Source organism: Lathamus discolor, chromosome 3 (assembly GCF_037157495.1).
Source record: "Lathamus discolor isolate bLatDis1 chromosome 3, bLatDis1.hap1, whole genome shotgun sequence".
NCBI lineage: Eukaryota > Metazoa > Chordata > Aves > Psittaciformes > Psittacidae > Lathamus > Lathamus discolor.
This window is the reverse complement of record NC_088886.1, coordinates 9607773-9635574: the sequence shown is the minus strand read 5'-3', so window position 1 is coordinate 9635574 and position 27802 is coordinate 9607773. Positions and strand designations below refer to the sequence as shown.

Sequence of the window (27802 nt, the reverse complement as noted above, 5' to 3'; positions counted from 1 at the left end):
TGCCAACATCATCCTGGTGAGTCCATGGACTTGTGATAGCTCACAGCTGCTGGGAATGGCTTATGAGATGTGTTTACTTTCCAGGGGGGCAAGGTTTCAAGTGTCTGCAGATAGTAATTGCTGCTGGTACAGCACCTTGGGAAGGGTGGATGAGTGCTTTGGGCTGGGCTCCCCGCAGGGGGCAGGATTCCTCATTTGGAAAAGCTGGATATACCGGCTCTGTTTGCTTCCTGGTCAGGAATTCAATGTGTTTAAGGATTAGCTGGCTGACTTTTTGGTTTTGGGTGCTGCGGTGTGAAGAGCGAAGAGCGTGTGGGTGAGTGTAAATCAGCAGGGAGAGCTGTCTGTTTGCACCTGGGGATTTAGGCTTCCAGAGTGTTAATTTCTGGTTGCTGTACTCCACTGTGTTGGAGCATTTCAGTCTTGAAAAGCCTCTTGTGGATAATGAGGCTGTGGGAAGATGCTGCTCTTAGGGAGTCTTAGACTGGAGAGCAGGGATGGACAAGGGCCTTGCTTTAGCACTGCAGTTAATGAGCAAGTAGGTAGCCAGCACTTGCAAGAGAACACTGGGAGGGAGAAGGATAAAGCCAAATGAGAGGTTCTGTTGCCTTCCTTGTAACAAACAAAGCTCACCTAGGTCTAAACCGTTCCAACTGATGTGTTATGGGGTGGGTGACCATGAATGGTGGAGGGTAGACGAGATAGGAGATGGTTCTGCTTGGAGGATCCAGGGACTGCCTGCAGAAGGCTTGGGGCCTGCAGCCAGCTCTGTAATGGCTCTGCAAACCCTTGGCCATCCTCTCAAACACATCCCAACGCAGGAACAGAGGGGTGGTGTGATTCAGAGTGCTGAGTGTGTAGGAGAGCTGGGCTGGTGCTGGAGGGTCCCCACATTGCCTCCAAACCAGGCTGGTGCCCTCAGCTGAGGTGTCCTGTCGTGCAAGACATGCTGCACCGCCGAGAAATGACTGCTGCACCAAGCAGTTGGTGGGACGGGGAGGAGATGTGGTTTGCAGCTTGCTGCTGTGGTAGGGGATGGCCCCCTCCTACCAGCCCAAGCCTGCTGCTCCTGCTGCCACTGCTGCTTTCGACCCATGTAGGTGACCTGGCACCGGCTCAGCTTGTCCCAGAAGCAGCTTAACCCTTTCCTGCTGGCCATGTGGATGCTGGGGAGCCTGACAAGAAAACTCATCAGTCTCCTCATGCACTTCCCCCTGTTGCTACCTGCAAAGTGAATGTGCAGCGTAACACATGCTCTTGTCTGCTGGCCATCCATCGGGGATGTGGGTCTTGTTGCAGCATGGAGTATCCCATCACATGCTGGACCAAGTGAGGAAAGGGGCACAGTGACCTTGCATGTGGCTGCTCCTGCACCAGGGGTTGAGTGTGGGTGCTGCATCCATCCCGCAAAGATCAGTATCCTTACCACCTGCGCCAGGAAAGAAGAGCAGCTCCCTCTATGGCAGCTCCTGTAGGAGGAACTTTCTTCTATAGGATGCTGTGGAGAAAGTGGTGTGAGAGAGCGGTGGGGAAAAGGCAATTTGACGCTTCTTCATTTGCCATCCCAACGGCTGTCACCAATGGATAAGCAGGCAGGAGAGGGGACCATTGGTGAAGGACACAGGAGCACCTGGGAGGGATGCTCACACCACAACACCATGCGGGAAGGTCCTCACTGATGAACCATGGAGCCAAAGCTCCTGCTGGGAAAACATTAGCCACTGTCTTGCCTGGGTCCTGCTCCCACTCACACCTTCTCCTGTTAATTATTACAAGGGGAGCGATGAATACCAACGTGCACCAAAGTCCAGTGTGAGAGGGAAAATCAGCAGTTCACTTGTAGCCATGAGCCAGCAGACCCCGACCACCACAGAGCTGCCCGTGCTGCTGGGGGACACAACAGCAGCCTTTGGTTTGGCAGACTTCATCGTCGTGGTTTGCTACTTCGCCTTTGTCCTCACCGTTGGGATATGGGTGAGTCCCCAAAGTGACTGGGTTTAGGTCTGCCTGAAGCGCAGAGCTTCTGATCCTCCCTGAACCCTCCTGGGCACAAAGGTGTTTGCCTGCAGAAGGCATCCTCTGTGCATGCTGTTATCCTATTGAGCGAGTCTGGGGGTGACAGTGACCTTCTTGTGAACCTCCACATGGGAATAGCTGGGGGTCATTCCCTGGAGTTCTGGGGATGAGATGGTATCTACCTCCCACATGCTGCAAAGTAGTCTCACACCAGGAGCGGGCAGGGTTGGGGTGGAGAAGACTGAAATGGGACTTTAAACAGCTTTGGGAAGATTGCTGCTAATTACTCATGTTGCTTTGCAAAAGCCTCTTTCACAGAGACTTGTATTGTTCTGGTTATCTTTCCCAGTTGGTTCGTTCAAGGGAAGTCATTAAATAGGTACAAGCAGCTTCTTTCCAAAGCTGGACTATTATAAACCTGAACAAAGAGGGGTAAAGATAATGGGTGAAGCCTGGCACTCCTTACAGGTACGCAGTAAAGTGTTTGGGGCTGAGGTTGAGACCAGACATTCAGGCTTCTCCTGGCCTCGTGGCAGTGCTGCTCACCACTCTGGCTGCTGCCATGTGCGGCAAACCATACTGTTGCGGTGCCTGACTGCAGGTTCCTGGTTACCGCAAACAGCAAGCACAGGCAGCGTCAGGCACGCCGGAGGGGCTCGCTGGCCGATGGACATCCTATCACTCTCGGAATCCCTGCAGTTCTCATGCAGCTCCCAGGTGGGGCTGCGTGACGTGGCCGTGCAAGTGTGGGGCTGCTGGAAACCTTGAATCCACAGCAGTGGGAAGAAGCAAGGCAGCATGAGTTGCAGCAGGGCATTGTTGGTCATCCTGGAGTGCCTTCGCATGCCATGCCCAATTGCAGTGCCTTATGGCATCCCATGGGATATAAGGTTGTCCTCTGATTCTCACCCATGTGTCTTGGAGGTATTGCCAGGGGTGCTGGACAGCAAAGAGGGTAAAGCTTCCTCTTAATGCACACCACCATTGGAAGGTGGGCAGCTTCTCCTGGAGCTGCAAGCACTTATCTCCACACGGCTGAGAGCAGACGAAGCCTTAGGTCTCTCAAAATCAGATGTCTTTCACAGGGGCCCTGCTTCAGCCTGTGTCAGAGCCATGCACTACCTGTGCTGCTGTGAATAGGGTGAGCCAGCTGACTGCAGTGACACCTAAAGGAATAGGGCTAGGGTGGCGCAAGAGGTTGCTGATGGGATGTTTCAAGGATACTGGGACGGGCATCGGATCTGACTTGAGGGTGGGGAATGGAGGAAAAAGCTTTTCTTTCTCCTGTGCATGCAGTCATCGATACGAGCAAGCCGGAGCACTGTTGGAGGCTATTTCCTAGCTGGACGATCCATGACTTGGTGGCCTGTGAGTAAAATGCATCCCTCTGTTTTACATGGTTTGAAAGCAATTTTGGATGTAAGCAAGGCAGGTCTTACAAGGGGCCCCAGTCCACGCATATTTTGACTGTAGTGTTTAGATGAAGAGGATCCACCAGGAATCACCCCATGCAAGTTTGCTAATGGGCTACAGCATGGAGCTGCTGGGCCAAAAGGATAGTTCAGAATCCTCAGGTTTTCTCAACTCCATTTCTCTGCTAAAATCAGTAGTAAAAATGTTCACATTGATGGAAGTGTGGAGCACTGACTGCCTAGCTGGGTTTGAAACTCTTTGTCCCCAACTAAGCAAAGATGCTGTTGTCCCCAAGCCAAGAGAGCAGTAGGTAACCTAGGAATGTGCTATCCATTAAACAGCATTTAGAGACTGAAGAAAAAATAATCCCAAAGCCCAGGACTTTCTGAGCCCTTGCTATTTAGAGTGAAGTTGAGATTATTGACTAACAATGTAAAGGGTATAAACTTCAAACCACCGAAGTATAAATCTTCACTGTGAAGAACAAACAAATCTATTGGAGATGCCTTTTCTTAAGTGTGAATTGTACATAGAAAGATAGTTTAGAGTTTGAAAGGAATAAAAACGCCACAGGAATAGAGATGCTTCTCAGCCAATGCCAGACACCAGCACCATATATCTCCAGTGAGTCATGGGTAACAGAATGCACTTCTCAACCAAAACACTGTATTTTTATCTTTGGATGTACATTGCCCATAAATTCATTAGGTTAGATTGTCAACCTCTTCCATCAGAGACACATACACCTCTCTAAAATCTGTTCTTTCTTTAATGTTCTTTACACTTCTGTCTCAGCCAAGTGACATTTAATGGAAAAGCTTAGCTTGATGCTTTTCTCTAATTTGGAGGAGGGAAATTAAAAGAAACCAAAATGGAACAATTTTCCGCCAGTATTGCTCTTTTTTTTTCCTAAAACAAAACAAAAAACCAAACCCCAAAACATTCTCATTGCTTTTGGCTCCATCCACAGGTGGTCACAGGGTCTGTTTGGTACAGGTCAGCTCTTGGCCCTCCTGCCTTACCAGTCTAGGTTCAAAGCCACCTCTAGCACTGTTCACTTCTCAGTTCTGTTCGTCAGAGCTGATTCTGCCTCTGCAGCACGCCTGCAGGCTCAGCTCCTTGTGGCCTCCCCCTTGAGTACACGACTGGCTTACATGTGTTTTGTTAGTGGGGTTTTGTTAGTGCTGTGTGTTAGGCACCCTCCAGTAAGCCCTGATATTGCATTGCTGCTCCTGTGCAATGTAGCTTCTGTATTTCTGTGATAGAGACAGCAGGAAAACTGCTCACCTTTCCCGAGAGCACCACCTCACCTGCAAATTCACGTTGTGGCAGCCAGCTCTCTAATCAACGCTTTTCTTAGACAAGAAGGCAAAGCCATTGGCAGGAATCGGTGTTGATGCCATATTAATGTTTTACCTTTCTCAAAGGTGAGAAGCAGATCAAATTCCATCATTCCTTGTTTGTCATGAAGCAGTAGTAAGGAGAGAAAAGCTCCTTGTTGTTAATGTGTCTAAAAGCAATCTAGAGACAAAAAGGCTAGACTTGTCCTTTGGGTGACTTCTCATTTGACCCTGCCAGAGATTTGATCTTGGCACACAGAAGGGTGAGGCTTTGTGCCAAATAAACGTGCTAATTAAGTCAGATAGCCTTTGCCCTGTTTAAAGTACCTTGGTGCTTGCATTCTTCCAATTAGGGTGTCAATGAGCCATGCTAGGGACACCCTACCATGCCCACAGCCTACAGTCAAAGTTAACTTTAGGCATTGGCATTTTCCAGCTTACTGCAGAGGTATCTTTGAACCTATGTGTAGACAGTAAACACAAAAGGCCTTCATGCCTCTAACATCATCCCTGCTATGGGTCAAGAATGCCCTCCCTTAGGAGGAGCTCCAAGAGAGCGCTCCTGTCACCATGGCTGTGCAAACCACCACATGCATGTTCACTGCAAGACTTAGAGAGGTACAGCAAGGGTCAGCAAGGTTGGAGAAGGCACATTGCTGGCTGAGTAACAAGGCAATGGAGAAATCCTTCATGTTTCATTGGCACTGAGGTGTCTGTGGCTGTCACCAGACTTTCCTTACCCCACTGTATGCTCCATAAGAGGCATGTATCTCAGGAGAACCACTGACAAAGTGAACCCCCGTTCTGAGATTAAGCTTTGCATTGGAGTGGGGTTGTGGAATGGAGCAGGTACACCCGCTGTAAGATACAGAAACATAGTTTTCTTTAAAGGGAGAAGGAAAACCCAACTCTCCATAGCACCCAGCTACAAGGAGATGAGGCCCCTGGGAAAATGATATGGAAGTTCCTCAAGGTGACTTTCTGGGTTTTGTGCCTGTGCCATGTGTTTCAGATTGGAGCATCCCTGATGTCAAGCAATGTGGGCAGTGGATTATTCATTGGCCTGGCAGGCACTGGAGCAGCTGGGGGCCTTGCTGTTGGCGGCTTCGAGTGGAATGTAAGAGTTACTTTCGTTGTCAACTAAGGTGTCACTGTTTACAGAGGGACTGGGGGTTTGTCTCCAAAATCAGACGCTAACAGTATCAGCGACTGCGAGCTCTCGTGCCTCAGGAGAGAAGCCTCCAGACATTCAGACAGCCTTAAAAACGTGAGATCTTTATTTTACTTTGAGGGGAATCCACTAAAATTGTTAGCTCTTTGAACTTCGCAGAAGCACATGGCCATATGTTTAAGCTTTAGTCTGCACTCATGAAGATAATAAAAGAGAATGGATGCTGAAAAGGTGCCTGGATCATCACAGGATTCTGGGTACAGGGGATTTTTAGAGCAGCAGAATGTGCTCCTACATTCAGTGTAAAGCCACGAGAATCAGCAACACTGCATTCCCCTGTCTCTGGGGTGAACATCAGGGTGTGAAGGCAGGTCTCATTCTGGCCTGTTGAAGTGGCCTAGGAAACTGCCACTGTCACCACAGAGAGCATGAAAACCAGGTCCTTTGTGTGTGATGCTAATGGAATTTCTCAGCTGCAGTGATGAGGAGTGAGATTAGTGCCAGCCTCACAATAAACATCACTCACCTAACTCTAAATCTCTTGTCTATATCAGCAGAGACCGTTAATAGGGTCGGACACTTGCCAAGCACAGGCAGAGCCCACAAAAAGCTCTTTCCTGGGATATCTATTCCCTGCATTGGGGTTTTTTCTTAGCCATGAAGATCACCTTTAAGTCCTTTGCGAAGAAAGCAGAGCCTATGTTAAGCCTGGTGCACGTGGGACATACACACCAATATCGCTGTGCTTTAAGTAAATCTATTCAAGTCATTTTAGAAGCCCGTGAAAACAAGATTGTATGTCAGGGCAAATCTAACTTCATGAGTTTAGATTCATTTCTTCCAGATTGGAAAGGGACCTTAGGTATGCCATTATTCTCTCCTTTTGTCGTGGGACATTACTTAGCTGCAGGGATCATATGAGCACCTTTTACCTAAGCCAGTTTCTGCCACTGCAGGAGCCATGGCCCTTCTCCTTGATCACTCACAATCTCTGCTCACAGAGATCAGTTTCATTTCTGATAACTTAAATAACGGATCAGAGTAAAATCTGGACAAATGTAAGGTACTTGGATGAAAGGTAATGGCCTGAGACAGCTGGAAGATAAGGTTTGATAATCCAACAAGCTTTTATTTATGTTCAAGAATCCTGTTGGCCTTTTGCTGGGTTTCAGAGAGGAAATACATGATGGGAGATGCCTTTACACCTTCCAAAAGACCCTTCACCTGTGGCAAAGCGCCTGAACTGCCCCTTTATCCATCAGTGACAGAGGCATATCCGCATCAGCTTGCAAGGAGAACATCCCAGCAGAGTCTTGCTGTTGCTTATTTTTATGCCTCGCAGGGACAGTCTGCTGCCTCAGCCTCATCACTTGCTAATCAAGCAACAAACAGATGCTCCCATCCTTCTCTGAATCACTTAACTCCTCACAGCTACCGCATCAGTGGTTTCAAAGGCCACCAAATACAACACCATCTTTCAGAGCTCCAGAGGAATAGAATACACCATCTTCCCCAAAGAGACCAGTAGGTGGAACAGGATGTGACACACCGAGACACACACAGTTTAGGAGGATAAGTTCAAAAGCTTCTAACTATACTGTAATAATTCCTCCATTTGTCCTCTCATCTCCTGAGCAGGGAGAAAAAGACAGACTGCTTCCCAAATACATTGCATGGCACTGTGCCTTTTTGTTTTCTTACAATGTCCAGTGAAATAACAGAGGAGAGCGATGTTCCCATGTGTTGAATCACATGCCTTTAATTTCTCTGTCTCCTTAACAGGCTACCTGGACACTTCTGGCTCTCGGCTGGATCTTTGTGCCTGTTTACATCGCAGCAGGAGTGGTCACCATGCCCGAGTACCTGCAGAAGAGGTTTGGAGGGCAGAGGATACAAATCTACATGTCCGTGCTGTCCCTCATCCTCTATATGTTCACCAGGATATCGGTATGTACCCACTGAACAGCACCCTTGTGTCTAGGGCAGGGGTAGGTCATGCTGGTACCCTGCGGGGCTTCTCAGAGGTAACTCCAATGTCCTTGAAAAGACCAGCTCAGCTACCAGAAACAGTAGCAGTGTGTTAGCATGTGGCTTTGCTCACGTAAATACCTGCCTCTGTATTGATCATGGAGACCTATCCTAAACATTAAACAGCAATGCACAATGAGAGCTTTACAGGGACATGGCAGCTAATTATTAAACAGTGCAAGTACCAAGTCTCCCTGCTTTTCCTCTTCTATCAGATCAAAGCTTAGGCAATAGAAACAGGGGAACTGCAGCATTACCCCATCCAAGGATCTGCCTGTGTCTTGTAGAGCTGAAATTATCCTAAGTTATCATAAATCTGTGGTTATTCTTGAGGCTGAGTGCAATCAGCAGACTTGCTGAGGGTGCATCAATCCCACTGTGCATGTTGCCAACAAAGATGTTGAACAAGATTGGTCCCAGCACTGACCCTGGAGGGACACCACTCATGACCCATCTCCAGTTGGACACTGAGACATCCATATGTCTCTTTCTGTCACTTTCGTTGCATAAAAAGGGTATGGGGAACGGAAGGTAGGTTCCAGCTTAAGAAAAACCTCAGCATCTTCCCTGGATTGCTTGTAGCATTGTACCTGACTGGTAGCCAAAAAACAGTGTAAGCTGCTGGGTATTTATCTTCATTTAAATGCCATTAGTAAACAGGCAGAGCTTACACATAAGAGATTTGTTAAGAACTACCTCTACCCTTGGAGGGAGAGGACTGTACTTCAGACTCCATTACAGGGACTGAAAATGTCAGTCCTTTGTCTCCAGCTGATTGTCCCATGGCCAGTACAAGCCAGTTTTCCCTAGATTCTACTGAAGTATTTAGATGTCAAATTGCCTTGGAAGACATTGACTGGAGATGAGGGACACATGCGCAGCTCTCTTCAGGGTTCTTCTCACAGGGTTGTTATATCTCAGGTCCTGGGAGGTGAATTAAGAGGATTTCCAGGATGGGAGTATGGAATAAATCTCCTCCTCTAGTGGCCAGCTCTTGGTTGTCACCTATTGCTGCCACCTCCGCCTCCAGGAGCTTTGCTCTGTGGGATTGAAGTATGGCCCAGGATGAAGTCTTGCAAAGAGGCACTTGAAGCCGCTTTACCCATGAGGGGTACACGGAAGCTCTCTCCAGCATCACGATGTGCGCAGCTACAGTCAATTTACATGGTGAAAGCAGACCAGTCTTTCAAAATGACCTTCTCAGAGCAGTCTTTGCCAGTGCCTCACAGAGCAGGACCCTGGCCGCAGTCGCTGCTGTCTCATCTCAGTGCTTTCTCCTCTGTGCTGCTAATTCACGCGTGGCTGATGGATGTGGCTGGTGCAGTTTATGGGCATGGCAGGTGCTTTCTGTTAGGCAGTGCTTTTGTTTGTAGGGAGCTCATTTAGCGGCTGGCTGGACAGCAGGCAGTGGCTACAAGAAGGATTTTTCTCCCTATGCTTTTTGCCCAAACATAGGTTAGCAGCTAGGACACTGCAGAGAAAACCAGAGATCTCATTAAACAGTGTTGTCAAAGGACTGATCCTGCGTGGCTACAGAGGTGTTTGTGTGTCCTGCTGGGAAGTCAAATCACAGAAGACACTGTGGTTCCTGTGGTGTACTGACAGTGTTTGTCCTGTCGCAGGGTCAGGAGCTGCATTGGGTGCTTGCTTTTAAGGTGTTTATTTCAGGGACAGCAGATAGAAATCTTGCCCCATCTCTTCTGTCTCCCTTGGCAAACGTATTTACCTGTAGCTCACTCCACACCAGATTTGCAGGTGTCCTTCAAATTGGTTTCCCAACGTAAGTATCTCCCACATCACTTTCAGTGATGCTATCTGTATAACTGATATCTGTATAACTGATATAAACTGAGTTTCACCCAGTTCCTGGTTTCACTTTCTCTGCCAGTAGGTTCAGAAAAAGCAACGCTGATGTGTTTCTAGTAAGGTCCTCAGCAGGTATAACCTGTTCTTCTGGAGTCGTTCTCGTGTGCTGAACTGCATGGATAGAAAAGCGAGGTGTTGACCTGTTCAGATAAATAAATCATGGCACAAGACATCAGTGATTCTTTAGGGCCGTTCAAGCAGGAGTTGTCTCCTGGCCACTCGGTCACCAAGATGTAGTCTTGGGAAGATAGATAAGCTAAGGAAGTGTGGGCTTGACGATCAAGTAGTGAGGTGGATCGAGAACTGGTTGAGAGGAAGAAGGCAGAGAGTTGTGGTCAATGGCGCAGAATCTAGCTGGAGGTCTGTGACTAGTGGAGTTCCTCAGGGGTCGGTGCTGGGACCGGTGCTGTTTAATATTTTCATCAATGACCTGGATGGGGGAACTGAGTGCACCCTCAGCAAGTTCGCTGATGACACAAAACTGGGAGGAGTGGCTGACACACCAGAGGACTGTGCTGCCATTCAGCGAGACCTGGACAGGCTGGAGAGTTGGGCGGGGAGAAACTTGATGAAATTTAACAAGGGCAAGTGTAGAGTCTTGCATCTGGGGAAGAACAACCCCATGTACCAGTACAGGTTGGGGGTTGACCTGCTGGAAAGTAGTGAACGGGAAAGGGACCTGGGGGTCCTGGTGGATAGGAGGATGACCATGAGCCAGCAATGTGCTCTTGTGGCCAAGAAGGCAAATGGCATCTTAGGGTGCATTAGAAAGGGAGTGGTTAGTAGGTCAAGAGAGGTTCTCCTCCCCCTCTACTCAGCCTTGGTGAGGCCGCATCTGGAATATTGCGTCCAGTTCTGGGCCCCTCTGTTCAAGAAGGACAGGGAATTGCTTGAAGGAGTCCAGCGCAGAGCCACAAAGATGATTAAGGGAGTGGAACATCTCCCTTATGAGGAGAGGCTGAGGGAGCTGGGTCTCTTTAGCTTGCAAAAGAGGAGACTGAGGGGTGACCTCATCAATGTTTACAAATATGTGAAGGGTAGGTGTCAGGATGATGGAGCTAGGCTTTTTTCAGTGATATCCAGTGATAGGACAAGGGGCAATGGGTGTAAACTGGAGCATAGGAAGTTCCACGTTAACATCAGGAAGAACTTCTTTACTGTAAGAGTGACAGAGCACTGGAACAGGTTGCCCAGGGGGGTTGTGGAGTCTCCTACACTGGAGATATTCAAGTCCTGCCTGGACAAGTTCCTGTGTGATGTACTGTAGGTTACCCTGCTCTTGCAGGGGGGTTGGACTAGATGATCTTTTTAGGTCCCTTCCAACCCTTGGGATTCTGTGATTCTGTGAACCTGGTCTCTGCTCTTTGCCCCCATTTCCCTCCTGTGTTTGCCTGTGGATTCCTAGACTCCTGCTCCCCATGGATGTCTTCAAGGTCAGCAAAAGGAATGGCAGTTTCCACCAGTACCTCTCTGTGCCAGTGAAGGTTGAATGCCATAAAGGCTGCTTGTAAGAGAGTCTTTATTTGATGAGGTCTTAGACCCTTGGCATAGGACCTGGATCTTTTTACCCCCTGCTTCCCCAGCTTCCAGATGCTGAGAACTGGAGGGATGATTTTCCTTACTCTGAGAACAAGAAGGCTCCCAGCCAACAGCCCCATCCTTTCTCCTCCTCTTCACCTTCCTGGTGTCCTCCCTGGTCGGTGCTTTCAGCTGCAGAGGGCTGCAGGCTGCTTTATTACATATCCCTTGCACGAAGCACTACTAACGCCCGACTGCCCTTGGGCTTGTTTTGTTCTATTCCAGACAGACATTTTTTCCGGAGCACTGTTCATCCAAATGTCTTTGGGCTGGAACCTCTACTTGTCCACTGGGGTCCTGCTAGCAGTGACTGCTGTCTACACCATAGCTGGTAAATAGCTGATTCTAAAAGAAACACTATAAACTGGAACCTAGGATGGATGTTTCTCCTTTCCTACAGAGGGGAAGGTATTTGGGTCTTGGTCTGAGGGAGAGATTCCCCTGGTTGCTGGTAGTACCTGCCCTGTCATTCCCAGCTACTGGGGACCTCTGACTATTCCTGTCTCTCTTCCTGACCCAAGGGAAACTGGTATGAGGGAACATCATTCTTTTCTAGGGGATTTTCTATCACTACAGAAAGCTCCTGACTCCCCTTGTGCTGATAGTTACCACTGCCCATATTTGTTGTTATCTTCTCTTTTTGCAACATTAGCAACTTCAGATATTGAGATGCTGAACTGCCTCCAAGTCCTGTCATGAGCATGGAAAACCCCTTCAGGCCATTCCTCATGGGAGGGCTTATGACACCTGTAGGCTCTTGGGGACCAGCTCAATGCCGGCTTCTCCCAATGGGTCTGTCCTGAAATTACAGTGCTGGGGCCAAGGAAATCCTTTTCCCAGGTGAGGCACCTGTTGCATTGTGCATGGTGACGCATTCTGCCTGTTGTCTTTGGTTCTGCTGACAGGTGGTTTAACGGCAGTGATATACACAGATGTGCTGCAGACCATCATCATGGTTCTGGGAGCTTTCGTCCTCATGTTCATAGGTAAGGGGAACCTACAGTGGCATCATGCACTAGTTTAATGGCCCCAAGGTCATTAGACCTTATCAGGGTACCTCACCCTTTCATGTCTGATGCCAAGGTACTTCACCCTTTCATGTATGCTGCAGAAATGAGTTTTAACAACTATTATTTACCAGGTCATCAGGCTTGCTTCATCCTTTTCAGTAACTGTGGAGGAGAGGTTCTGGTTAACTTCACCTTGCCAGTTTGGCTTTACTAAGAGTGGTAAAGAGCTTGCAACACTGCAAACCCAGAGCCAAATTCAAGTCTCACTGTGCCCATGTAAATTATCTGGAGTTATTCTGCTCACTTTACCTGTTTACTCTGGGAGTTACTGTGGAATCTTCTGAGCATTATATAAAATCAACAGGTTGCTGACCATCATCAGTCTCTGCTTTGAGCCTTCTTGGCAAACAGAGATACAGACACGTCTTTTTTCATGTCATATACAATCATAGAATCAGAGAATAGTTAGGGCTGGAAAGGACCTCAAGATCATCCAGTTCCAACCCCCCTGCCATGGGCAGGGACACCTCACACTAAACCATCCCACACAGAATCACAGAATCACAGAATCCCAAGGGTTGGAAGGGACCTCAAAAGATCATCTAGTCCAACCCCCCTGCAAGAGCAGGGTAACCTACAGTACATCACACAGGAACTTCTCCAGGCGGGCCTTGAATATCTCCAGTGTAGGAGACTCCACAACCCCCCTGGGCAACCTGTTCCAGTGCTCTGTCACAAGGCTTCATCCAACCTGGCCTTGAACACTGCCAGGGATGGAGCATTCACAATTTCCCTTTGCAACCCATTCCACTGCCTCACCACCCTAACAGGAAAGAATTTCCTCCTTAGATCCAATCTAAACTTCCCCTGTTTAAGTTTGAACCCGTTACCCCTTGTCCTGTCACTACAGTCCCTGATGAAGAGTCCCTCCCCAGCATCCCTATAGGCCCCCTTCAGATACTGGAAGGCTGCTATGAGGTCTCCACGCAGCCTTCTCTTCTCCAGGCTGAACAGCCCCAACTTCCTCAACCTATCTTCATATGGGAGGTGCTCCAGTCCCCTGATCATCCTCGTGGCCTCCTCTGGACTTGTTCCAGCAGTTCCGTGTCCTTTTTATGTTGAGGACACCAGAACTGCACACAATGCTCCAGGTGAGGTCTCACAAGAGCAGAGTAGAGGGGCAGGATCACCTCCTTCGACCTGCTGGTCACGCTCCTTTTGATGCAGCCCAGGATACGGTTGCTTTCTGGGCTGCGAGCGCACACTGCAGCCGGCTCATGTTCATTTTCTCATTGACCAGCACCCCCAAGTCCTTCTCCGCAGGGCTGCTCTGAATCAATTCATATCTTCCTGCTTTAGCTCTTGGAGGCATATGAACAAAGACCAGAAGCTGAGGACTTTGTGGGGGTTAGGATCATGGAGTTTTCCTGCACTGATGCTCTTCCAGGATGCACTGTTAAAAGTACAAGGACTCTGGGCAAAATCCAACTGACTCCTGTAGAAATCTCGACTGCCAAAAGTGAGGGTGGAATGAAAAGCAAGGAGATAAGAGGAGGAAGGGAGAAAATAAAAGTAATTATGAGTCTCAGATAAGGAAACAACTGCAGGATGCACCAGGCCTTAAATCACAGCCTTTTTCTTTTCAGGATTTGAAAAAGTTGGCTGGTACGAAGGACTTCAGGAGAAATACAGCACAGCGACACCAAAGGTCATAGTCCCAAACACGACCTGTCACCTCCCACGTGAGGATGCCTTTCACTTGTTCAGGGATCCGCTCACAGGAGACATTCCTTGGCCTGGCCTTATATTTGGACTCTCTGTGCTGGCTCTTTGGACCTGGTGCACTGACCAGGTAAAGAAAGTCTTTCCCTCTGCAGGCAAACTGCCACATGTTTATTCCCATTCCAATCCTCAGTTTGTGGATCTGTGAGCTAAAACATGACTGTGTCTCACTGTGCAGCAGTTACTGCCTTCCTGCTGGTCTAGACCAGAATATCTTGTGCAATTCTTAGCACAGAAAGAAAAGGTGGTTTTCTTCCATCTTTATCCCACTGCGGGCTGGTGCATACTGGGAGTCTTCACACAGTTAGTGTGACAAGGGTATGAAAACGTGGAGCTGGAGCAGGCTCTGCGGTGACCTTGTGTAGAGCTCCAGACAAGCCATTCATGTTCCTGGAGGTCTCATGTTTCTTATTCATTTCCAAGCTACAAACAAGGAAAGCTTTTGTTTCTTGAGACACGGTGCTTTTGTGCAAGGAAAACCTACCATGGAACTTTAACCACAGCACCTACAGCCTGCTCCATGCCTTGTCTCTTGCTGCTGTGCAGCTGCGGTCTCCAGCCCTCAAGGTGGCTTCATTTCAGTCAAGGCTGAAATGATTTCTCTAAAGGAAATTTCCACGCTGCCCTCTCCTGCAGCCGGGGCACCGAGCTCTGAGCAGTGGCAGCAGGCTGCAGCCGACTGAGATGGGAAAGTTGCCATTGGCACGCAAAACACCCTGGGATTCTGATGGATGAAAGTCATCCATGAGAACAAGAGACAGAGAGAGAATGGATCCTGCTCTCTCTTTAGTGCTTTTGGTTCACTCTTTGCTCCCTCTCTGCACTGATTGCAGGTGATAGTCCAGAGGTCTCTCTCTGCCAAGAACCTCTCCCATGCAAAAGGTGGATCGGTGCTGGGAGGATATCTGAAAATCCTCCCTATGTTTTTCATTGTCATGCCAGGAATGATCAGCAGAGCTCTTTACCCAGGTAAGCCTTCCGCAGGGCTTTATACCTGCCATGACTACTAACACCACACAGGTTCACCGGCACTTTTGCACCTCAGAAGCTGCTGTCCTACAGGCACACTTGTATAGATTCCTGTAGGACAATGGTGTTCCTGTGCCCTTCCTCTCCACCTCCAGTGCTTCCACAGTGTGGAAGTCACTGAAAGTATCTATCTGTATGGGGCATTTTTTGCCGTTAGAGGCATACAGCTCCCTGCTGTGGACGTTGCATGCATCTGTCTATCTGGAGGAAGTCACTGAGATGGAATAGAGAGTGTAGTGAGGCTGTTCTTCAGGTCCTATAGACTACTTTCATTAGGAGTTTGGTGGGGGTTTTAGCAACCCACCACAGAGATTCATTCAATTCCTGGTGGACTATGGAAAACAGCCCTGTTTTCCTGTTGCCTCCTCCTGTTTTCTCCCAAGGAGGTCTCATTGCTGGATTCTCCAGAGCATGCCACTTCCCGGGAAGAATACCTCTGTTTGTTAAGAGCATTGCTCCTGCAGGGAAATGCGTCTCTCCCAGTCTCCTCAAACAGGAGTAAGCCTGCAGCATCCTTGGTAACAGGTTCATGGAAACAGTCCAGTTCCTACAGACAACGAACCGTCAAGGGCTACAATTATGCAACATCCAGGAGAGTTATATCTGTACCCTGAACAGGTTGCAGGATGCCATCTCAAAGTTTCACCTTTATTTGATGATTGAAGGCATTCTTCAGCTCCACTCATTCTCGCTGTATTCCAGCTGCACCTCTGAATTTATACAAAACCACACAAGACATCAGGATCTGTTCCCTTGAATTAAACTGCCTATGGCTCCACAGGCTTTGCACTGACCTCTTGTTCCTTTCCTGTCTTCTACAGATGAAGTGGGCTGTGTGGACCCAGACATCTGCAAAAGGGTCTGTGGAGCTGCGGTGGGCTGTTCCAACATCGCCTACCCCAAACTAGTGATAGAACTCATGCCTGATGGTGAGAAACCTTTACACAGATGGAGGTGGGGTTGAGCCATGTGCTGCTGGGGGGGATCAGACTGCCCTTATCCATCCTAAGGATGGGGATGCATTCACCAGACATGAGGATGAAAAGACAGCGCTGAAAGGCTGACGGTCTAATCCTGGTTTTCCCTTCCCTTTTCTGCTCCCCCAGGGCTCCGGGGTTTGATGATTGCTGTGATGATGGCAGCCTTGATGAGCTCCCTCACCTCCATTTTCAACAGCAGCAGCACTCTCTTCGTTATAGACATCTGGCAGCGGATCCGCAGAAAGGCCTCAGAGCAGGAGCTGATGATTGTGGGCAGGTCCTTACGTTTCTTTATGTCTCATTGCTCTCATCATCTGTTTCGAGGGCAGCATTTGCATTCTCCAGTCTGGGCTCACTGAGGAAAATCTGGTGCCTAAAATATAGCGCGGGAACACCGCCTGGGAAAGAGCATTACATTTTCCAGCTTCATCTCGGACAGAGCTGGTCAAAGAGAAACACCAAGCGTGCCACTGAGCTACCTAGATCGCTGCCTCTCTCTTCTCTAAACTTAACATAAATACTGAGTTCAATGTAACTTCTAGAGAAGCCGGAGGAGCTCTGGAGTCGCTGCCACCAGAGCTCTTTAAGAACATGTTATTTTAGCATCAGACAGGAGCGATGCATTGCAATTACTCCTTTCTTTTTCAGGGAAAAGTGCAGAGCTGGGCCTCCCAGCTCTCTGTTGCTGTGGTAAGTTATAGTGCCCTTCGCGAGCAAGCTTTGGTACTGCCTTATACCAGGAGCATATAAAGTTCTCCTCCTGACAGCAGAATTTAAGCTGTTTTCTGAACATTTGTGGTGCTTTTGCTCTCCAGTCATGAGCATTAAGTTCTAAACTTTGCTGTGGGGTGTCTGAGGGCTGCAGGCAGTCTCATACTCCACCACCATAGAGTAGTGAGAGGGGAAGAGCCTCCTTCTTGTTCAGCAATAACATACAGTGTTACATACATAACTGTAACATACAGTGCAAAGATGGAGGGTTACGGTATGCGCCTGAGACCACAGAAGCAATTCTAATAAGCAGTAAATGAGTTGGAATTTGGCACAGGCACTAGACTGAACATCCTATCTGCTTGGAAAGGCAGCGGAAGGACTGCTTCCATGCTTCCACAAGCTTTCAGCTCCCTCTCTGTATTACATCAAAGAGCTAGTCCTTCAAAGAACATGTCACTCTAGGACACACCAGGCTGAAAGGCTTGCACTGATCCAGCCCACTGTGGGAGCCACCATGCCCTGTGGATCTCTCATGCATGTTGACTGGCAAGCCCTAGCTCAGCTCCCTCCGAAATCTGTGAAGTTCACTTTGGGAATTGGTTGAATTGACTTTCTAGAAGGGAACAATCTCTCCGTACAGGGAAAGGTTCTTCTTGGGAGTCTTATGCGGATTTTTCTTAGGAAATTCTGAGAGCAAGTAGAAGTTTTCCTGAAAAACTTATTTTCAGGTGTGCTCCAACACCTGCAGAGCTAATACAGTTTTATCCTCATCTTCCAGAGTCATTATCCTCATCCTTATAGTCATCAGTATTCTCTGGATCCCGATCATTCAGTCGGCCAACAGCGGCCAGCTCTTTGACTACATTCAGTCCATAACCAGCTATCTGGCCCCACCGGTCACAGCTCTCTTCATCCTGGCAATCTTCTGCAAGAGGATTAATGAGCCTGTAAGTAAAGCGACAACAACCAATTAATATACATATGTAGTTTGATCTGACAAAAGAAATAACTCTCCCCTCAGTGTCTGAGACTCCAAAGTCAGTCCAGCTAATGTGTGACAATTAGACTTGCCCTGGCATGCATTAGTGGATCTTAGCCCAGTCTCTGGTGTATGTGTTTGTTTGCTTCCAAGCAGCCACTGCAAGTGGTACTTCTTGGCAGTCTTATTTGAAAGCATGGAAGGCAAAGTTGTTCTGCACTTTAGGGATGATGTGTCGTTCTAGCTCGGGGCATGTTGTTAGGAGGAGACTCTTGCATTGTCTGCGCTCTATCTGTTCCGTGTTCAAGGGCAGAAAGAGAAAATGAGGACTTTCTTAACTGAAGATACCCTCCTTTGGTGCATGTCAGTGTGGGTTTCCATCAGGCATAAAGGGTCTTGGGAAAGGGAAGAGAAAGGAAAGGGAAGGGAGAGGAAAGGAAGGGAAAGGGAAGGAAAGGGAAAGGGGAGGATAATTTCAACCAAAGGTAACATGCAGTGACCTTTCCTTTATGCTTGCCCTTTCTCAGGGTGCTTTCTGGGGCCTCATGTTTGGGCTAGCTGTTGGTCTTGTTCGGATGATCATGGAGTTTATTTATAGCACACCGTCTTGTGGTGAGGAGGACAGAAGGCCAGCTGTGCTAAAGGACATGCACTACCTCTACTTTGCCTTCATCCTCTGTGTCCTCACTGCGGTTGTCATTGTCCTCATCAGTCTCTGCACCCCACCGATCCCCGAGGAAAAGGTGAGTGATGTGCCGTGGCACCTTTCCGCAGAGCCCCCCACGTCTGGTTTCCAAAAGATGTCTGAAATCTGTCCTTTTCTTTTCCTCCCATGGTTAAGAAATGGTGTTTAATGCATATGCTGTGAAGAAGCCCTTGCTCCTCAGCTTTCTGTTCCCCAGGTTGCATAGTGTTAATGCTTCCTGAGGCACTGAGTGCTCCAAATTGAGTGTGAGTTCCCATGCTGTGCCTAGAGCTGGGCAGACACCACAGCCCATCATAGCTGGAAGAGAAAGGAAAGGAGAAGGGGAAGGAGATGAAATCGCATTACAGAGCACTGCTGAGGAGGAATTAAATATATCTAATTGTAGCATCTACCCAGTTTCAGCAGAGCCAGCATCAATCTTGCAGGCAAACAAGATTAATATCTTTTGCAACATGGGCATTTAGGAAAATAACATTTTGTCCCAATATGATCTCAATTACATTTAATAACTTTGAGTCAGGCACAACTTTCTTTTACTTAACACATTAAAGTGGTGCAGAGTTGGGAGGCTTTATATAATAAGACCTTAGAGCAGCTATTCCCAGTCCCAAGTTTTAAAGCAGCTGTCAATATAACAAATCCTGCCATCTACCTCCAAACAAAGGTTACTGGAAAGGTTTAAAAGACCTATTTTTTTCCTGTCTAACTGCATGAGGAAACGCAGGTGATGCCATCAGAGCATTTTCTATCTGTTGCTTCCTCATAACTTGTAAAGCATTAACCGGTTCCATCAATGTTTGATTGAATGTTACCCAGCTCCTAAAGATTACATGAAAGCAGGTGCTCAGATAGAGAAGAAGGAGGGAGAGGGAGACTGTCTTTGTGTCTGCTTTGAGATAAAGTCTCAGCTTTTATTAGCTATCAGAGGATCCACATGGGAGAGAGAAATACTGACAAGGAGGCACCATTAGTTCTGCTGCTTACGTTGTTCACTACTGCTCAGGGGTGGCCAGATGGTTGCCAGCAATTAATTACTGTGGTTTAATGAGTTCCCACTCATCATCTGACCTGTGATAACTAAACATGTGCAGTGCTCCCTGCCCACAGCAATAGCAAGATAAGATGCATTAATGCAGCACTGGTAAATAGTGAACATGACACCAGCAGCTTAAGAAATGAAGAAGCTGGCCACAGCACCTACACACTTTGTAGTCTGACCTTGGAGGTAGAACATTTAAGGCACATTTTAAAAGGGAGATTTCAGGATGAAGATGTACTGTAATAGAATCAGGGAAAGAGAGGTTATGAGCATAAGAGATTCCTTAGTGGAGATTTTCAACAGCGATAGGTGAGTTTATAGGTGCGGGGCTTAAGGGACCTTATTTGACATAGTCTTCATAAAGCCAGTGCTCAGAAAAGGTGGATTTGGACTGGAAGGAAAGCCAATGGAATGTTCAGGGAGGACAGGATTTTGTCTAAAACTGTGTGCAGTTATCCCAGAGAAGCAAAGGATGAGTTGGTGGAGGTGGTGACTGCCCCACCAGGTACATCTAGAGATCCAGGGAGGGAGGAGGGCTTGCTAAAGGGGCAGAGCTTGCCATGAACAAACATAAGCTGGGCATTTTGGGGGAAGTTTTCTAAAGAGGGCTGTTCAGGATAACCTTTCGGTAGGCAATGGACCCCACGTACTGCTGAGCTCAGTGCTTGACCTCTGTATTAATGGTTCTGCTGAAGAAATTTAATGAGAATTAATGATATTGCCGGTGGCAGTGAAAGGCTGGACACAGAGACCCAGATAAATCAATCATCTGATGATAGTGATGACCATCCATGTCCCATGTGCCCCCCTGCCTTCAAGACCTTCTTAACACAAAGACAATGATATGGGCTGACAGGTAATTTGTGCCACACAGGGGTAGCTAACTCCCTCTTCCCATAGCTCGGTAGCATGGGAGAGAGCCTGCTCCTCTTTGGTTTTACTCTGATTTCCATCCAGGTTCTACTATTTATCCTCGATTTCAAAGGAAAGTTCTGACCTTGTTCCTCAGAGAACAGCCAAAGTGAAGGTGTGGGTCTTAAGCTGAGGTAGGTGCCAACATTACTGGGTTATTGCCTGTGTGGCAAGAATCAGAGCGGGCAGCATTAAAACCAGCATTGTTCATTTTTCCCTCAGTCAAACTCACCCCAACTTTTGCCTTAAACATGAGTGCAGATGTAGGTTTGGACCATGGTTTCTCATGGTGTCCTGCAAGCAGGGTTGTCTCCTCATCTCAAGCTAGTTTGTGGCTGTGCTGAGATGGCTCAAGGACAGAAAGGTTTTGGGAAATCAGGATGGATGTGTCAGGCTCTAACACTGGGTAGAAACCAGCACTTGAACTTTGTGTTTGGCCATCAGTGACCTCTAGTTGCTGGGGTTTGGCGTGCAAGCAGGCAAGCCTGTGGTGAAGAGCCACTATCCCCCGTGATAGTGGCTGAGAGGGGCAAGCTGGTATTGGATGTCCTGGTTGAGGATACCTGAAGCTCTGGTGCTTCCCAGTCCCATGTGCTGGTCAATTCACTTTATGAGCCCTGGACATTTCCCTTCTAAAGACTGCGTGGAACTAGTTCTGCCAGTGCAGTGCTTTGAGGTGTAATGATGAAAGACACCACATAAAAGCTAGGAATTACACCATTTATTTTGTCAAGGAAAAGGCAAAGAAAAACAAGCCAACAAAGAAAAAGCCAAGGAAATAGAGTGATAGATCTTCCTGCAGCAGATGTAAATCAGCATAGCTCCATTGTCTTCAAAGACCAGGAGCAGCTGTTGAGCACAGTTATGCCACTTTACACCAGCTGAGGATCTACACTGGACAACTTTAAATATTGAATCTCAATGCTTTTGAGATAGTAAATGCACAAAAGGAGAACAGAGATTTGTATCTGATGTTAGTGGTACAGCTAATGTGTCTGGCTTTAAATGAATTACAATCCAAGAACTGCAAGCTGTAGCATTTTCTCCTGCTGTTTTGGACACTCTCCCATCCCTGTGGTGATTGATGCTGTGCTGGAAAACAAGTATGCAAGGAATTTGTTTGGTATGCTCCCGAGTTCATATGTCTTCATTGTAGGTAGTCCATATTGTGTCACACCGTCCTTGAAAGCCCTGAAAAAGAGCTTACAATTAGATTTGAGACTGTGAAGCTGAAACACAACTGTCAGGTGCCAGATGGCATTTTGGAACAGAAGGATTTATTCGAGTTTACAAACAACAAAAGGAAAACTTTGCTGAGCTCTTGCAAACTCCCCTGTGCAAGGAGAATGGGAGGTGGGGAAAGGGAGAGGAACAGCCTACAAAACACAAGTGCTACACAAGTTAGGTGACATCCCCAGGGGTCAGGGCTCACCCAGACAGGCTGATGGATTGGCAGTTCCACATGATGTACTTTGGGGTCGGAGATGTTTTCCCTGCGTCTTGAGCTCTGGCTTCAGTGACTCCTTTAGGTGTACAGCTCAGCACTGTTTTGGCTGGCCTGAACCCACACCGTGCACTCTGCAGCTGAAGGTCTCACATCATATTTAGTGCTATAATAGCAAAGCACACTCAGCTCCTATAGGAACCAGGCACTAAGAGAGAAGCAAACTAAGGTGGGGGGGGGGGGGGGGGGACACACAGGGCTCTCCGAGCAGTGCCCATGCATGGTTCTGCAGTGGGGAGCAGAGACACAGGGCTCCCGAGGACCAGCCAAGTGGCTACCCCCTGCTCTCCTGCTCTTGGGCATGGCAGGCACAGGCAGCATTTCCAAGGTCAAAGTCAATTATGCTAACACAGCTCCTCCGTCAGCAGTTCTTATTTATGTATTTGCTTGCTTTCTCCAGGCATGCAGAACAAGTGCCGTCATCTGCTTCTCCCATCCCTATCCCTCTGTGGGTCTGTGCAAAGGAACTGTACCCATCTCTGTGGTGGCCTCTATGGCCACGCAGTGCTGTCGTTCTGCCTCAGCATCCACCCTTCTGGCAATGGCAAAGAGGAGAAAGGGGGACTTAGGGAATTCAGCCACCCAAAACCCACACAGGGGAGCTTGAAGTTTGAGCGTTGCTGTGATGCTTCACCAAGGAGCTCTCTAGGGTGATGGTTTGCTTTATCTGGCCATGGTCAAAGTACCAGCACCTGGCTGGGTCAGTGGGCTAATGTGTATGAGGTTACCTGTATGTCTATGCTGCTTTCAATTGGGAATGCTCTTGTCTGGCAGAGTCAGAGCCGCAGGTAAATATCAGCCCTTGCAGATTTTGCTGCAATATAAAGAGTCAGTCATTCAGAGACGCATAGGAAGAAGAGGGAAAAGAAAGGAAAGTTCTGGAAATCCTCTAGTAGCCTGAAACTTTGCTGTGTTCCAGTGACATTTCCTAAGTGATTAAAAAGAAAAAAAAATCCCTGAGAAAGATGAGGATCATCAAATCAAAGCAATTTAGCACATCGTGACAAGAAAGATTAGCCCTGCCCAATGCTCATCTTGGTTGAAAATGATTTAAATAAAGCTATAAATCTTCTGGAAATTATGCAACATTTTGTGTCAGCTGGAAACTCCTGCCTAGATCTGTGTGTATAAAAGTCAGGAATTAAACTCACGTGTCAGGGACATCACTTTACTTTGTAAGTGACCCATTTGAGATGTTCATTTCCATGTGGGCAGAGCAGGGAGGCAGCCGCTCATCTGGCTTCACCTGGCCTGTTGTCACTGATGCAGCTTTGCTGCCCTGGTCCCATCCTGTGACTCCTCTGATGGGCTGGAGCTGGGGGACAGTCCATGGCCCTGGGTGGCAGCATTCCAATGGGACTGATGAGCATCTTCCTTGACCAGAGCATGCAGGAATTAGGACATGCTGGTGTGCCATAATCAGTCAGAGCAGCAGCAGGCCTGGCTTAAATTCACACTGGAGCCCCTGGGGTGATTAACTCCATCCCACAGCTGCGAAAGGACCACGGTGAGGTTTGCAAGATTAACACCTCCTGTGCACTCTCTGCATCCCAGGGAGGAGAAGGGTTTCAGACCTGCTTTTGTAAAGCAGATTGCAGCCACAGCAGCCTGCTCATCATCTTCCATCATCTTCATTGACAGACTGCAGACAGAGGTAATGTCTTGTCTTGGCTCAGTAGAGAAAAAAAGAGGAAAGGCTTTTGGACAGCCAAATCTTACTGTGTATACCAGAGATGATTTTTTAATACTTTTAACTATCTCTCTTGGTCTAATGTATGGTGTAATCCTGCCTGTGAATTGTGACTTGATATTCACCGTATCATGACTCTGTCTGTCCCCATAGTTGCACTTCTTGAACACATACACGCAGTCATAGAACAGAGACACAAATACTGCTGCTTTTCCCACTCAGAGCCCTGACATAAGCTCATTTGGAAGTCCACTTGTCCCAGCTGTGGGATTTAATGTTCCCATTGGGTTTTCTTTTCCTATAAAATGACAATTGAGACAGAAGATCCTCTAGACCCTCCCCATGTCCCAGAGAAGGAGCTGCTCAAACACCAGTGTCCCATGGCCATATAACTGCGTCGTGCTCCTATAGCCATATACCTGCATGCTAACACCTGACTGCTCTTTCTCTGCTGAGGGTACAGTGCCTGGCTGTGATTGACTGTAGCCAGAGAGGGTTATTTTGGCTGCTGCTTCCTTTTTTTAATTGATTTTATTACCCTTCCCTGTTGAAGAGCTGCCATTCTGGATGCAGATCATCATTATTTCATGTCAATCAAGTGACCCTAGCAAATAGGATACCACTTCTTCATTGTCTACTAAAAGGTTACTCGTAGTGAAGACAGGGGTGGAACAGGTTAATTGTAAAAATATAAGGAAGGAAACTAGATTAACTCACATTTTTTCTCAGCTTTTCAGCTCAAGCTGGATGGTACCAGTCTTCCTTTCCAGAGTGCAGAAGGGAGGTGAGATGAAGTGGGCGAGCAACTGTCACCCCAGAACAGGTCTCTCAGCACCATCTTGGATCTGCACCCCCAGAAAGGGAGACAAGAGGTATGCCAGTTTGGATATGACAGGCAATAACCTGTTTGTTCTCTGTCCCACTTTGCAGCTCGCTTCCTTGACGTGGTGGACAAGGCACAGAAAACCACCTGCCATTGACCTGAAGGATTACAAGAGTGGAGCAGCACAGATCAACACAGCCAACGGAGAGAGTGACTTGGTTGAAGGTGCAGATTCCGGCGATAAGCAGGAGGCAGGTAGGAACACTCTGAACAAGCACAGTCATGCGCCCGTGAGTGCACAGCCAAGACCTCATGCAAGTCCCTCTAAAGCTCATGACAGGCCATCTGTTACATTCACTGGAATTGGGGCATGGGTTTATGGTATACCAGTTATAAGGATGCGACAAATGTAAGTGTTGTGGTTCTTGGTCCTCCCAGTGTCTCTCCTAGCATTTACCCCCATGTTGCAATCCTCCGAATGGCTCAGAAGAGCTGCCATTCCTAGAAAGAAAAAAGAAAACCATTCAGTAAAATGATTTTTCCTTCCTCCTCTCTAGAACAAATTATTTATCTATGCAAATTACCCCATTCCAGTTATGCCCAAGTTACAGTGTTAGCATTTAAGGCCTTCACACTTAATGGTGTGCTGGACTTCTTAAATGGAAGTCAGTGGCCACTTATGAACACCCCTTGGGAGGATGGAGGTCTGTGCTGCTGGGACACTGCTCCTTGCTCCTTTGACACTGTGGCTTTGTGCCATGATACTGCATCTGTCTGTCCCACCAGCCTGCTCTTGAGGAGATCCACAGCACTACTGCAGGCATGACCAAAGCTACCACTAGCACTACAAAAGTTGTGGCAGGCTCTGTAACTTCAGCTTTCAGCACATAAAAGTGGCATTTCTTCCTGTCCTCATCATTGATAGGAGACAACCCCCTTGTGTATGTGCTCTTCCTTACCCTGGTGTGGGCTCCGTGGGCCAAGCTCACCCAGGGTTGCTGTAATGTACGTATCAAAATAGCATCATGGCCCAAAGGAATGATGAGACACTAGGAAAGACGTGCACTTCATGGATGTACTAGGATAAATCCACAAGCCTCAGCTTTCTCATTTACATTAAGCCAATAATATCTTTAATCTTCCCTTAGGATATAAGCCATGGCTGAAACTCAGACCCAGATTGCTTAAATAGCTGTGTGTCCTACCAAGGGTACTTAGTAAGAAGGCAAAGAGTCAAATGAACTCAAAGAGGTGTCACGAGACAGAACAGTAGCAGGAGAAGCTACATAAGCAAGTTCTTTTCAGAGTGGACAGAGGTTTATTCTGCAAATCCATTCAAAAAATGCAGCTTTCTGGTTTTGAGCTTAACCTTCCAAGGTTACAGAGCAGAAACCTCAGAAGAAAGGTATATACGTAAGATGTCTTCACTCGTTCCTTTTGCTGGGCAGCCCAAACGACACTGGTACCAATGACAGCCAATCTAAACAGAAACGAACAACTAAAGAAATCTCTTAGTATTTGTTTTGACCCAACAGAGTGAGTTTGGGTTTAAGATGAATGCAGCCATTCAGTGTTATTTATTATTTCTTATCAATTCCTAGCTCGCTTAACTAGCTCGGATTCTTATAAACAAGTGTCTTGGTATTTTGGTAATTAGTACTGATGGGAAAGGAAATGTGAAACACAGCAGCTGACAGTTTAATGAGGTTTCTTTTCCCAGGTAACACCTTTTACAAGGCCTTCTGACATTCTGCATCTCACAAAAAGTTTATATTTGGAAAGAACAGACAGTGAAATACACACGGCGCAGGGTTGACAATTAAAGCGCATACTTCACCGGGCATGTCACGTGTAATGAATAAGCCAGGATGTCTCTAAATGGACCATCATGCTGTCAGGAGTTCATGAAAGTGGATGGAAGCTGGGTCAGGGAGGAGGGGGAAGAGGTCTGTTAATTAACTAATGAACGATTGGTGTTGCAATCAACAGAGTGTAATCAGGCTGTGCTGTACATGGTTGAGCCAGAGAGCTCTCTTTACCCTTCCCTTCCCCGTCTCCTGCCATCATCTGGCATCTCCCATGCAAGGTGCATCTTAAACCCTACTCCAGATTGGTCAATGCACCTCCAAACTAGTGGAAGGAGGGAGGGAAGAGTCCCAGTTAGGTGATAACACCCAGTTTTTGGTCCATCTCCCACAACAGGCAAGCCTCCCTGCTGGAAAATGCTGTACTTCTGGTTCTGTGGTCTGTCCACCGGCCCCAAGCCCACCCTGTCCCAGGAGGAGAAAGCTGCCCTGGAGCAGAAACTCACCAGCATCGAGGAAAAGCACCCATGGAAGACTGTTTGCGATGTGAATGCTATTCTCCTGCTGACCATTAATGTCTTTCTATGGGCATATTTTGGCTGAGGTAGGGTCAGGCAGTGCGTGGCTTCGGTTTCTCTCAGGGGTCCTCATATTCTTGTCTAAACTGGAACCACGCAGTGACAGAGACCCTTGTGATGGTTCCCAGATGCACCAGAACACCTTGGTGCAGCCCTTCCTTGGAGGCACTGCTTGCTGGAAATGACTGCAGGGCTCGGTTTCTCTGTAATGTAAGATGTGACTGAGACTCAACACATCCAGGATGCAGGGGGATGTGAGGCAACATGTGAAATCAGAAGGCTTGGGGTCAATTTTAAAGGTCTAAGCCAAACAAGGAGCAAAGGCTTTGGAAAGCCCAGCTGTGGCATGGCTGAGTCCTCCCTTTGTGCACCAGTTCAGGGCTGATTTTGCACTGCTGTATTTAGGGGAAGGACTTTTGTTTTACACTAGTGTGGGGAGGCTTCCCACCCTCCCTGAGCCCTGTCATCCTGCCCACTTTGCCATGCGATTGGTCTTACAGCAGCCTGAGCCTGTTTATTCGTCAGGTTGCGTCTTACAGCAGCCTGAGCCTGTTTATTCGTCAGGTTGCTCCTGCCCCTTAACAGCATTGCCAGCAATAAAGGTGCCTTAGTAACAAAGCCAGTTCTGACTTTGGGTTATTGTGGTTATGTATACTGCACTGATGCACAAAGGTCTCCCTGGGACCACAGTGACCTGGCTGTGGTAGGGAAAGGAAATATGCAGCAAGGCTGGACCTTGCTTCCAAGACCAAGTCCAGGCTTCTCTGACCCATCTTGTTACTATCACATAATGTGGCGTGGCCATAACTTTTTAAACCACCTCCAGAGGAACAGAGAGC

At 47.7% G+C, this 27802-nt stretch overlaps 2 protein-coding genes and 1 long non-coding RNA gene across 4 annotated transcripts in view; 1 reads left to right on the top strand and 2 right to left on the bottom strand.

The window, feature by feature from the left end:
* SLC5A9 (solute carrier family 5 member 9) lies at positions 1 to 27585 on the top strand. Of its 2 annotated transcripts, XR_010611404.1 has the most exons (16): positions 1 to 16; positions 1777 to 1974; positions 3313 to 3384; positions 5782 to 5886; positions 7723 to 7887; positions 11638 to 11743; positions 12318 to 12398; positions 14069 to 14274; positions 15038 to 15173; positions 16055 to 16162; positions 16340 to 16490; positions 17706 to 17874; positions 18434 to 18649; positions 24688 to 24835; positions 26783 to 27488; positions 27528 to 27585. XR_010611404.1 is itself a non-coding variant. In XM_065673388.1 (15 exons), exons 2-15 carry the CDS (start codon positions 1846 to 1848, stop codon positions 26986 to 26988), a joined length of 1998 nt encoding a protein of 665 aa, XP_065529460.1. In that variant the 5' UTR covers positions 1 to 16; positions 1777 to 1845; the 3' UTR covers positions 26989 to 27585. The 2 variants fall into 2 exon arrangements, 1 of the variants encoding a protein (XP_065529460.1); XM_065673388.1 differs by having other exon boundaries at positions 26783 to 27585.
* Positions 21298 to 23482, bottom strand: LOC136011510 (uncharacterized). The gene is made up of 3 exons (XR_010611406.1): positions 23219 to 23482; positions 22796 to 22881; positions 21298 to 21754 (listed from the first exon to the last, which is right to left on the bottom strand). It is a non-coding gene; the product is annotated as an uncharacterized LOC136011510 (long non-coding RNA).
* The window catches only part of SPATA6 (spermatogenesis associated 6), a 57661-nt gene continuing 54767 nt past the window's right edge, over positions 24909 to 27802 (bottom strand). The window contains exon 14 of the mRNA XM_065673391.1: positions 24909 to 25081. The gene's annotated coding sequence lies outside the window, so the exon portion shown is untranslated. The remainder of the gene's footprint in view (positions 25082 to 27802) is intronic.

Excerpts from the sequence above, each read along its gene's own strand:
- SLC5A9 (XM_065673388.1), top strand. The coding sequence starts at position 1,846 with ATGAGCCAGCAGACCCCGACCACCACAGAGCTGCCCGTGCTGCTGGGG. Across the intron at positions 12,399-14,068 it reads TTTCGTCCTCATGTTCATAG|GATTTGAAAAAGTTGGCTGG; the intron begins GTAAGGGGAACC and ends TTTTCTTTTCAG. Across the intron at positions 17,875-18,433 it reads GCAAGAGGATTAATGAGCCT|GGTGCTTTCTGGGGCCTCAT; the intron begins GTAAGTAAAGCG and ends GCCCTTTCTCAG.